The sequence below is a fragment of the Buteo buteo genome, chromosome 27 (genome assembly GCF_964188355.1).
Source record: "Buteo buteo chromosome 27, bButBut1.hap1.1, whole genome shotgun sequence".
In the NCBI taxonomy this organism is placed as follows: Eukaryota; Metazoa; Chordata; class Aves; order Accipitriformes; family Accipitridae; genus Buteo; species Buteo buteo.
Window position 1 is genome coordinate 2,417,799 of NC_134197.1, and position 11,345 is coordinate 2,429,143.

Consider the following 11,345-nt stretch of genomic DNA (forward strand, 5'->3'; position numbering starts at 1 on the left):
CCCCGGGCAGCGGCGGGTCCGGGCAGCGGAACGGCGGGAGTGCGGCGGGCGGGCGGGCGGACAGCGCGGCCCCGGTGAGAGAGGCGCCCCGCCCCTTATGTAAATGATCCTTCTCGCTCCGCCAATGGGAAGCGGCGGCGGAGGAGGAGCCGTTCGCCCTCCCCTTAAAGTAACTTGTTGCCAGGGGCCGAGTTTCGCACTGGACGTGGAGCGCGGCGGCGGGCCGGGCGCGGGGCGCGGAGCGGCGCGGAGGGGAGCGGGGCGCCGGGACGGCAGCAGGACTGGCTTTGGTTGTGGTTGATTTTTTTTGATTCTTTTTTTCCGGCTGATTTTTACGCGTTTGTGTCTTTTATTTTTGTTCTTCTAGATTTTTTTTAATTTTTAAATTTTTTTTCTTTTTTTTTTTTTTTTTTTTTCTTCTTCTTTCTTGCTCTTCGAGCGCCCGCGGAGGGCTGCGCGGTCCCCGCCGCTCCAGCCCGGGCACATCCTCACCCTCGGGGCGGTTCTGCCCCTCGCTCCCTTTCCCCCCCCTCCCTCCCTTCCCCCCCTTCCCCATCCCCATCCCTCCCGCGGCCACCAATGCTCAACATGACCGAGGAGCACGACAAAACGCTGGAGGCTCCCTGCAGCCCCGCGGGTACCACCAGCTCCATGTCCCACGTGGACTCGGATTCCGACTCGCCTCTCTCCCCCGCCGGTTCCGAGGGTCTGGGTTGCCCCCCCGCTCCCGCTCCTCGCCCTCCCGGTACCGCTCCGTTGGGAGCCAAGGTAGACGCGGCCGAGGTGGACGAACGTTTCCCCGCCTGCATCCGCGACGCCGTCTCGCAGGTGCTGAAGGGTTACGACTGGAGCCTGGTGCCCATGCCCGTCCGCGGCAACGGATCCCTCAAGGCCAAACCTCACGTCAAGCGGCCCATGAACGCCTTCATGGTGTGGGCGCAGGCCGCCCGCAGGAAACTGGCCGACCAGTACCCGCATCTGCACAACGCCGAGCTCAGCAAGACCCTGGGCAAACTTTGGCGGTGAGTCCCGCACCCCAAAACCCCCTTTCCCCCGACCCGCTGGACCGGCGGGACCCCCTCCCGGGGATGCGACGGGGGCTTTGCCTCGGGGGGTGCGCGGCTGAAGTCCTTCTCCCACCGCTTACTTAATTTCTCTTTATTAATACCACTATATTTTCGGCCGTCCGTGCCCGCAGGGGGATTCTTAAAGCGTTTCTAACTGAAGTGCAAAAATCCCCCGCAGCCTGTGGGTTCGCTGCAGAGGACCGAAAAAGCCCCCCGTGCGGGGGCCGGGGCACCCACGGCCGCAGCGCTGCCCGTGGGTCCTGCCCCAGCGCTGTGTCACGGGGGGATCGTTCCCTGCTCCATCACCAAGATGTGCAGCCTGGGCCCTTCCCTCTCCCGTGTCCCTGTCCCCAGGAGACTGCGACTTTTTTTTAATTGCTTCTCTTGCAGTGGCTTTTTCTAAAAGTTTTTTTTCGCCTGGCTTGCTTGCTTGTTGCTTAACAAGCTATAAAACCAAACAAGCCGATTTTTAGCAGTTATTTTAATCAGCTTCCTAATTTCCCTTCTTATCTGCGTACTGGCATGCTCAGCGCTGCCCACCGATGCAAATACTTTTTTTTTTCTGGGCGGCATCTGAGTGCGCTCTGCTTTCCAAGGCTCTGTGATGAGCCACGTTTTACCGTGTGGTATATTTGGTCATGTCTGGTTGTACCAAACTTGCATCTTTCCTGCCTGTTTGGGCCAGCGATGCTCCCGCTGCGGTTTGAGACTCTCCAGGAGTTTGCAAAGGGAGGTCTGGGTGGGGGAGAGTTTTGAAAGAAATAATCTCGTCGCTGTTGCCTTCGTGGTTTCTTTGTAAGCACCAAACAAAGCTGGAAATGGGCAGCGTTGTTTGTCACGGTGAGGGGGTGGCATTTGTAGGACAAACATAGGAGTAATATTTGGCAAAGGCATTTAAAATAGGGCAGGGGGATTTTGTTTTGTCCGGTTGTAGGTATCCATAGCGGTCGGTGTCTTCTGAACCTCTGTAGTTGGTATTTTAATACATTTTTGCAACATAGTTTAGCACTTTTTTGCCACAGCAAATTCGTTTTGTGATTAACTTTCTGGTTGCTCAAATCGGTGTATGGAAAGTGGGGATGTGAGCCTGAAAATAGGCTGAAAACTTCTAAGGGAAAGATGTTAATTTTGGATTATTTTTTTTTCCTCCTCCTTCTTCTTTAAAAAAAAAAAATCAAAATCCATCCTAAACCAGTTTGTTAAGCGAAAATGAGAAACGTCCCTTTGTGGAAGAAGCTGAGCGGCTCAGGGTCCAGCACAAAAAGGATCACCCGGATTATAAATACCAGCCACGGAGGAGGAAAAGTGTAAAAGCCGGGCAGAGCGACTCCGACTCTGGAGCTGAGCTCAGCCACCACGCCGGCACGCAGATCTACAAAGCGGACAGCGGGCTGGGAGGCATGGCCGATTCCCACCACCATGGTGATCACACAGGTAAAGGACCCCCACGGGCAAAAAAAAATAAAAATCTGGAGGTCCCAGGTGCATTGGTTTGGGACATGAACCAGCTGGCGGGCACGGCTCATCTGCCCCCCGGATGAATATCAGTGGGATTAGGGCCATCTAAAAGCAGGAGTTGTTGCCCTGAGAGCTGGGGTTTTGCACCAGGTTGTGAACATGGCCACTGTTTTCTGTAGTAAAAGCTTACAAAGCCGACTGTGCGATAGGAAATCCCCAAAGCGCAGGGATTCCCATTTCCCAGCTGGCCCGGGAGCGGGCAGAATTAATTGCGAGCTAATAAGGGTTAATAAACCTTTGGCCATGTGAAGGGTGCCTGGGGGAGCGGGTCCTGGAGAGGCGGCTTCCCCCCTGAAGCTCCCCGCTTCTCAGCGGCGCTGCAAATTGGCACGGGGCGCGTGTTGACAGATTCCAGGAGGATTGCGAACGTCCTGCAGCTTTAGACGCGTCTGCGCTCTCGCCCAGCCTGGCTGGGGATCCCGGCTTCTCTGCCTCCGGGAGAGCCGGGCCGGCTTCAGGCTTCCCGCGGGGAGGAGGCTGATGGGGTCCCTCCAAATCCAGCCCCCTGGTTCTGCTTCCCAGGCAGGGGGGAGTTTGTGGAGCCGGGGGTGTCCTGCTGTGTCCCAGAGCGATCCCAATGGGCACAGCGCGCTCCCCGGCCTCTCCTCCCTGCTGCGAACCATCACCCACGCGGGTGGCTTGCCCTGGACGAGGACATTGTCCCTGGCATGGTCGCAGGGGGACATCGGCCACCTCCAACACGGGGCTGTAGATTTAAATCCCCCTTCCCCTCTTGCAATAAGAGGGGGGCAAAATATGCATTTTTATTTTTTTTTTAATCGTTCTTGAAGGAGTTGGGTGTTTCATGGCCGCTCTTGTTAAAGCCTTGCTGTCCCTTCGTCCCCAGGCCAGACCCACGGGCCACCCACCCCACCCACCACCCCCAAAACCGACCTCCACCACGGCAGCAAGCAGGAGCTGAAGCACGAGGGCCGCCGCCTCGTGGAGAGCGGCCGCCAGAACATCGACTTCAGCAACGTGGACATCTCGGAGCTGAGCAGCGAGGTCATCAACAACATGGAGACCTTCGACGTGCACGAGTTCGACCAGTACCTGCCGCTCAACGGCCACGCCGCCATGCCGGCCGACCACGGCCCCAACGCCGCCGCCGGCTCCTACGGCGCGTCCTACTCCCACTCGGCCACGGGCACCGGCGGGACCAACCAGGTCTGGACTCACAAAAGCCCGGCCTCGGCGTCGCCGTCCTCCGCCGACTCGGGCCAGCAAAGGCCGCACATCAAAACGGAGCAGCTGAGCCCCAGCCACTACAGCGACCAGTCCCACGGCTCCCCCGCGCACTCCGACTACGGCTCCTACAGCGCCCAGGCTTGTGCCACCACCGCCTCCACTGCCACGGCCGCCGCCTCCTTCTCCAGCTCCCAGTGCGACTACACGGACCTCCAGAGCTCCAACTACTACAACCCTTACCCCGGCTACCCCTCCAGCATTTACCAGTATCCCTATTTCCACTCCTCCCGCCGTCCCTACGCGACGCCCATCCTCAACGGCTTGTCCATCCCGCCGGCCCACAGCCCCACCGCTAACTGGGACCAGCCGGTCTATACGACCCTGACGAGGCCTTAAAGGATGCGCGGAGCCCCCGAGGGCTTCCCCGACATATGCACTAATGAAGGAATGAAGACGAAGAGCGTGGAGTGCCGCGATAGTTTCCGAAGTGCCTCCTGAGCCACTGGGAACTCTGCTCGTTGCAACTGGATGTCCCCTTGCTTCAAAACTCTCCAAAAGGACAGAGCTCTATTTTTCTTTAATTAATCCAACTTAAAAAAGTAAAAAAAAAAATGAAAAAAAGAAAAAAAAAAAAAAAAGAAAGGACCGGCGATTCCTTTTGAATAAATGAAGGACAAAACCATTCGACTCCTCTGTGAGGACTGAACTGAACTTACTCGTCGTGGAAGTTGACAAGTGCAAAAGTGGAGCAGGGGGGTGGGGGGGAGGAGGGAGAAAAAAAAGCTGTTCGAGACTTTAAGGGTCTATTGCAATGTGAGGAACGGACCAACCTTGAGGGCAAGAACTCACTCGGACCAACGCGGATGAAACCCGAAAACCCGGCTATTCCGTGTAACAATCTCGTGGGAACAAACGAGTCTGGTGGGACCAACCAATTAAATGTCTGAAGTGTTTGTTTTTTTAGTCAAGAGTTCTTCTAAGCAAGGTTTGGCTGTAATTAACATTTTGTTTTGGTTTTTTGGAAGCTTAAAGTGTTTTTGTTTTTTGTTTCTTTTTTTTTTTAAAGCTGTTAAATATGTATTTATGTTCTGTATTATTTTGTCTTTTAATTAATGAAGTAATTTTGTGCAAAAAGTAGAATTTTAAAAGATTTTAAAGATGGGGTGGGGAGGGAGCATAAAAATAGTGGAGATGATACAATAAAATGGTGTTATGAGTCTATAGATTTTCGTTGGTTTTTGGGTTTTTTTCGTTTTGAACCGCTGCAGCAGTCGTGTTTGAGAGAGGGACTGAACGAATCTGCCCATCGCAGACCTGGTCACCAACAGGAAACTCAAATGGGAATGTAAAATACCAAGGGGGGGAGAAGTTACTAATTAAATTGGGAGGCTAAAACGATTGCAAAAAGGAGCAGGCGATTTTTCTGGCTACCTGCTTTCAGCTGTTAAAATTGGATTCAAGGCATTGCAGAGTCTTTGTACACTTTCAGAACCAGGACTACTTTAGAGGAGGATGTAATTTAATGAGAAATTTTCACCTTCTGCTTTAATTTTGGCTTCTAGGGACCAGATATCATCCATCAAGCTGTGAAACTAAAATCTTCTCCACTAAAAAATTTATAGGTACTTAGTTTTAGACTAATATTTCATTGATATATTTCTACTTCTTCCATTGTATGCTGAGCATATAATAACCATCTATTTTATGGTAACTTGTGCCTTTAAAAACTTTGTAAATCTAAAAACACATTTCAGAGGTTATCATCTTTTTACCTTTTCTACGTTTCCTACTCTTTTTCTAAAAAATATTTTTTGCATATTTCCTTTTGGGGACGTGGGGGTGGGGGAAAATACAGAAAACTCATTTTTATGCAATCTATTTTTCTGTATAAAGTTTGAAAGACTTTGGCTGTTACTTATCTGTTCTCTTCACTAGCTTCTGACTAAGCAATGCTAACTTTTGTACAGATCAATTTGATAAAATTAAAAATTGCTTTTTATCAAGTACGTGTTATGTTTTCTTTCTGCTTGAGCCTATTTCTGTGCTGAAAAGAAACACGGAGAACAGCTTTGAAGGAGACAGGCTATTCAGAATAAACTGTTTTGACCAAGGTTTTCTGTTCTCCTAATACCTTGTTGTTTGTTGGGGGTTTTTTTTGTTGTTATTTTTCCCATGCTCCCTTTCCCTGTACATGAAAAATCTCATAGTAAGACACCGTTTATAATTTTTTTTTTTCACTTCTTTGAGAAGTATATTTCCATGCCCATAATCCCAAGGATTTCATAGGATTTCATTGAGACTGCTCACATGAGTAAGGGTTTGCAAGGTCAGACTGCATGGTTTTAGACCAAGTTCGTTTTATTCTGTAAAGCACGTAGGAATTTTACAATAACAAATTCTGTTTTCTGGTTGGCGAGCCCTTGTAAATACCTCTTGATTATGATAGCAACAAAATTATATGTTGCATGTAGTGGGTTTTGGGTTTTGTTTTTTTTTTTAAATACAGTCATTAAAATAGTTACATTTGTGACTTTTTTTTTTTTTTTTTTTTTTCCCCTCATATAAACTAAATTGCAGTTCGGTTACACCAGTTCAGACAAACCGGTGCAAGATTTTCAGGCTGGGCCCTAATTGGGAGGAAAAGGTTGGGATTAGGGAAATTCAGCCACCCCTGCCTGAGAAACGCGCTGAGGACTTGGTTGCAGTGCAGCACTGTGGAAAATGTTTTAACATGGGGAAAATAAATGTGATGACAATTAATGAAGCTCAAGAACATTAACAAAGTCTGAACAACAGAGTCCCAAAGCAAATTTGCTGTTTGCAGTATCTGCCAAGAGCTATCTTGCCAGAGTGTCTGTAACTGGACACCATTTTCTCTTCGCTCATTTACAAAACTGCTGGCAAAATGACTTTATTACTCTATAAGCCAAAGCTGCAGAATAACTTTCAGAGGAGACTTTCTTTCCTCCTTTCTCCTCCCTCCAGTTACAATACAAGTTTCAAGTCTTAATCCTAACTCACGCTTGAAAAATAGATGCCTTCTGGCATTGCCTGTTCTGCATGTTAAGGTCGAGTCACGCACTTTGGGGGAAAAAAGGCAGAGACGGGAACATAAGTGCTTATCTTTACTTTCTTGATGTTTAATAGCGAGGTTTGCAGTGACTTCACTGATACCTGGACTCATCTCTAAAGCAGAGTTAAAATATCTGTAAGCGATGGTATTGTAAATCACCCCAAATACTGAAATTAAAAATCACACCCAAGCATCTCTGGCTCACGGGAGAGCACGGTGGGGGTCCGCGCACCCGGCAGGATGGGTCCCAGCCGCAGGCTTGCGGAACGTTACCAAGCTTTTCCCTCTCTCCTTTTTCTTCTTCTCCCAGTGTACTGTACCAGCCGTGGCTTCCTAGCACGGGGGGACATCCAGCCAGCCCAACGTCCTTGGGAGTTTGTGCGGCGCCGTCCTCTCCTCCTGCGGGGGCTGCGGGAGCCCTGGGCGGCCGGGGGGGCCCCCGCACCAGCCTGGCAGCTGCACCGAGGAAACGCACGTCCAAAACATGCAGATTTTAAATCCGTTCCCTCCTGGCCCTGCTTGCTTTCCGCTTGTTTTTGCTTCCTACGAGCTTTGCGAGGTGAAGTTAGCTTTTACCGACGCCTGCAGAAACAAACCGCTCTCGCTCTGTGCTGTTTGGTGGGTCCGAGCGATAACGTGAGCCCCGGAGACCCCTCCGCAGCTCCCCTTTGAATAGCTGATGCTGAATAGTGACATTCAACTACTTTTGGCATCCCGCAGAGTAGGGGATGCTCGCTGCACGTTTGCTGTTGAGTAAAGTTCAAAGACGTTACAAAATAGGTGTTGAAGAAGGTGATAGGCAGGTGAAATTCACTGGCCTGAATAATGCCAGGGACTCAGGCTTTAGGGCGTGCTGGAAATTTCTGAGAGCACCCGAAGTTCATTCCCCATGCCTAGATTTACAATTAAACGTGCGAGTCTCCCATTTAACTTCCCTAGGAGAAAACCACTGATCGGGGGCACAGTTTATAGTCAGCGAAGAGCATGTTGATTTGAAATGAGTGCTGTTTGTATAAATGCATTTTCATGCATCATCCTTTTCTTCCATTTTATGTGTAGATATCGTCTACAGAAAGAGAAGTGATTTTCCATGAGCCGAGCGTCTTCCTGACGTGAATGGCAGCATTGTGTGTCCCGAGCTCGGCTCTGATGGCTCTTGTGTTGGCGTGAATCTGGAATGTCTCTGCAGAAGTCAATGAGATCAGGTGAAACCAAGGCCGGCTTTTGACCCCTGGCTGTCAACAAAAAAGGGTTCTCAAGATAATTGCGGGAATACACAAGCGATAAAAGTTCCTCTTTTTTATTTTTGGTGCAGAGAATAATGAATCTTGCTGTTTATCTGAATTGCTCAGAAGGTACTGTTTAGTAAGAAAGAGGAAATCAATTTTATAGACCGTATCCACATTCCTTCTGCATGGTGGAAAAAGTCCCTTCCCATCCTCCTTATTATAATTTTTCCTGGAGTGATATCAACTTTTGTTACACATTTTTTACAGTTGGGTATTAGGTTTATGGCAAAGAAATTCTGAAATGGCATTTCTACGAGGGTGTTTAGTTTTAATAAACTTCCATGTGAGTATATCCCTGCTCCCCGTCTACGGATTGACCTCCTCGGGATGTCTGGCTTTTCCAGCTGGGCTCGCCGGACCCAACCAGCAGCTCTTGCTCTGCTGCGAGACGTGGGGCTTCCTGGCCCTTCCCACGCAGGACTGCTCCCCGTGGGATCCCCGGGGATCCGAACGCAGGGATTTGGCCATCCTCACGTGCTGCTCCTGGAAGCAGCAGCCACGGGGCTGGCTGTCCTCGCCCGGTTTCTCCAGCCTGATGCTCGACGAGACGAGAAGACGTTTGCGGCCGCCCGCTCCCTCTGCCAAGTTTATCCTCCCATGGCCAAGGCTGGATGCTCGCAGCCCCTGGCGACACGTTGCCTGTGATCTGGAGGCAAAAAAAATTAAATATAAAATAAAATAACTAGAGATGTGAGTACGTGGTGTTTAAACACCAGGAGGGCAGCAAAAGCTGTTTTCAGGTAAGCGGGCAGATGCTGCGGCCAGTGACCCGGGTAGGGCAGAGCTACGCTGCCGGGCAAAGCCGGAGAGATTTTGGGAGCAGGAGCAGTGGCGTGTGAGCCCGTGGGAAGGCTCGGTGGCCACGGGAGCTGCTGGGACAAGGCTGGGTGAGCTGAGGAGGTGCTGTGGTGAAGACAGCATGGCATGGCTCCAGTCCCAGGGGAGCCTGGATGAACCCATCCCTCCGGGAAGGCTTTAAGGAAACTCCAACATTGCCCTATTTTCAGTCTTCGAGAGCATGAGGTTGGGGCCAAGCGATTTAGGGCTCTTTTAAGTCGGAAGGCAAATTTCTAAGTGCGAATTCACCACGAAGGGCTCCAAGCTCCCTTTTTGGGGGGTGGGAGTGGAAGCCGGGAGTTTCACATCAACTCCTGACCTCCCCATGAGCGATGCAGGGAGGAACTCCAGCTCCCAAGAGACACAACGCCCCGTCCCTCACCACTGCCTTGCTCTTCCTCGGAGACCCTGCAGAGGTTCTACAAGGTTTTTTGGGGGGTTTGTCACATGGCACCCTAATTAACAAAGGGAAAGGAGCTGCACAGGACCGTGGGACCCAGGGATACCCAGCCCAGCCCCGGTCCTGTCTCCTCTGCCACTGCCCAGCTGAGCCATGGTGGTGTCATATTCAGTTCACTTTATATGTGTTATACACAGGAATTAAGGATGGCACCAAGTGGCAAAGGATGAGGCTTGGGGAGGGGAAGCCATTTCCCAAATGAGTCAGCAGGAGCTAAAAATAATCCCCCGGAGCCCAAACCACGGAAAATGGTGCTTATTACAAATCGCTTCGTTTTACCACCATCCTGCAACCCCAGCCCGCGCCGGAGCAGCGGAGGTTGCAGGGCGATCCTTGTTGGTGCGGCACGACGCAATGCGATTCAGGGGCTGCTCCCTGATGGCCAGTGTGGGTTTTTGGGAACGACAGCCCTCTGGTCAGCCCAGGTGGCTTATGGTGGGTCTCGGGCCATGGGGTTTCTGCTGCAGCGTGTTTGCGAAGAAGTGCAGATTTCAGTAGCGGGGCTGTGGCCGGAGAGGCGGCTGGTTTTGTGGCTTAGGTGGAAAGTGAGTTTATTTTTTTGCAGAACCTCGCTGCACGAGGAGGGAATGTCTTTCCACAAAACCATGCGGTCTGCACCGAAAAAAAAAAAAGTTTTAACAGGGCTCAAGAAAACAAACCTACCCCCGGCTTCTGCTGCAGCCTGCCAGCGGCACTGCCCGCAGAAGAGCCACCGCGGTGGGACGGGAGTCACCGGTGGGGTGGCTGTTGCCACCAGCCCGGGGGTTTTTGCTCAGAAATGGTTTGGCACTTGGCTAAACACGGCGGGTGCTGCCGAAAGCGGGGCTCTGCCCTCCCCGCGCTTGAAAGAGCCGCCGGCGTTCCTGCTGACCCCTATTAAGCCGCTCCCATATGGCCGCGGAGCTCAGCCATGCACAGTGTGTCACTGGCTTAACTGGAGTGTTGGTTTTGACCTGATTTAGTGAAGCCCGTGCAAAAAAAAAAAAAAAAAAAAAAAAGCCAGTTGGACACACTTATTCAGGTTTAAAAGCCGGCTTCTTTCAGTTTATCTTAAACCAATTAGGAATGAAAAACAAGCCCCTCCTAATCCAAAATAAGAGGGTGTCCCTCCCTGCCTCCGCCACCCGCTCCCAGGGCTGTGTTGGTTTAGGGAAAGCGATGCAAAGCTGCCGGCGTGGGTCGGAAAGCGCTGCCCGGGCAGGGGCAACGGCACCCGCACACCCGTCCCACCGCGGCTCCGCAGCCCGACCGCTCTCACAGCCGCGCTGGCATCCGCTCCCGCTCCCCGTATTTGTTTGTGTGTGCAGGCAATATTGTGACTGTCAGAGACGTGATATTAAAATATTTACCCAAAATACCTCTGCCTGCCTTTCTCCTCCCCTCGCTCGTCCCCCTCCTCCTCCTTTTTTCTTTTTTTTTTTTTTTTGTGTGTGTGTGTGTGTGTGTGTGTGTGTGTGTCTAAATTCTCAATATAGTGATGGAGGTCTTCACCCAGGAAAGGGTTAAGCATTTTGAAAGGTCTTGTTTGAGGTAGAGTGAATTTTAACCACCACACACATAACGAATGCGAAACAGCCTGAATTGCTGGTGAGGAGCCAAGAGCACAAGAGAGGAGCTGCTGAATTTTAATGATTCATTATTGCATGGAAGGCCTTTGTCTTCCTTTATCCGGTGCACAATAAAAGAATTAATTGGACAGAAAATGGCAGGGCAAAGAACTGACAAGTCATTAAGGGGCTCTGAATGGCTGATTAGGTGCACATTGGGGGTGGAATTTCAACTGCACTGTTTCAGCAAGGGCTCCGGAATAATAATGGCATGGCACAGTTTATATTTTGTATGCAGTACCAGAAAGGCCTTTATGTCGGCATTGTGGTGCTATTTATTATGCTGTCTATTTAGCCATTGTTGGC

General features: G+C 50.9%; 1 protein-coding gene across 1 annotated transcript; it reads left to right on the forward strand.

The window, feature by feature from the left end:
- Positions 1–5,776, forward strand: SOX8 (SRY-box transcription factor 8). The gene is made up of 3 exons (XM_075058516.1): positions 1–1,022; positions 2,263–2,501; positions 3,433–5,776. The coding sequence occupies exons 1-3, from the start codon at positions 580–582 to the stop codon at positions 4,167–4,169; spliced, it is 1,419 nt and encodes a 472-aa protein (XP_074914617.1). The 5' UTR covers positions 1–579; the 3' UTR covers positions 4,170–5,776.
- The last annotated feature ends 5,569 nt before the right edge of the window (positions 5,777–11,345 follow it).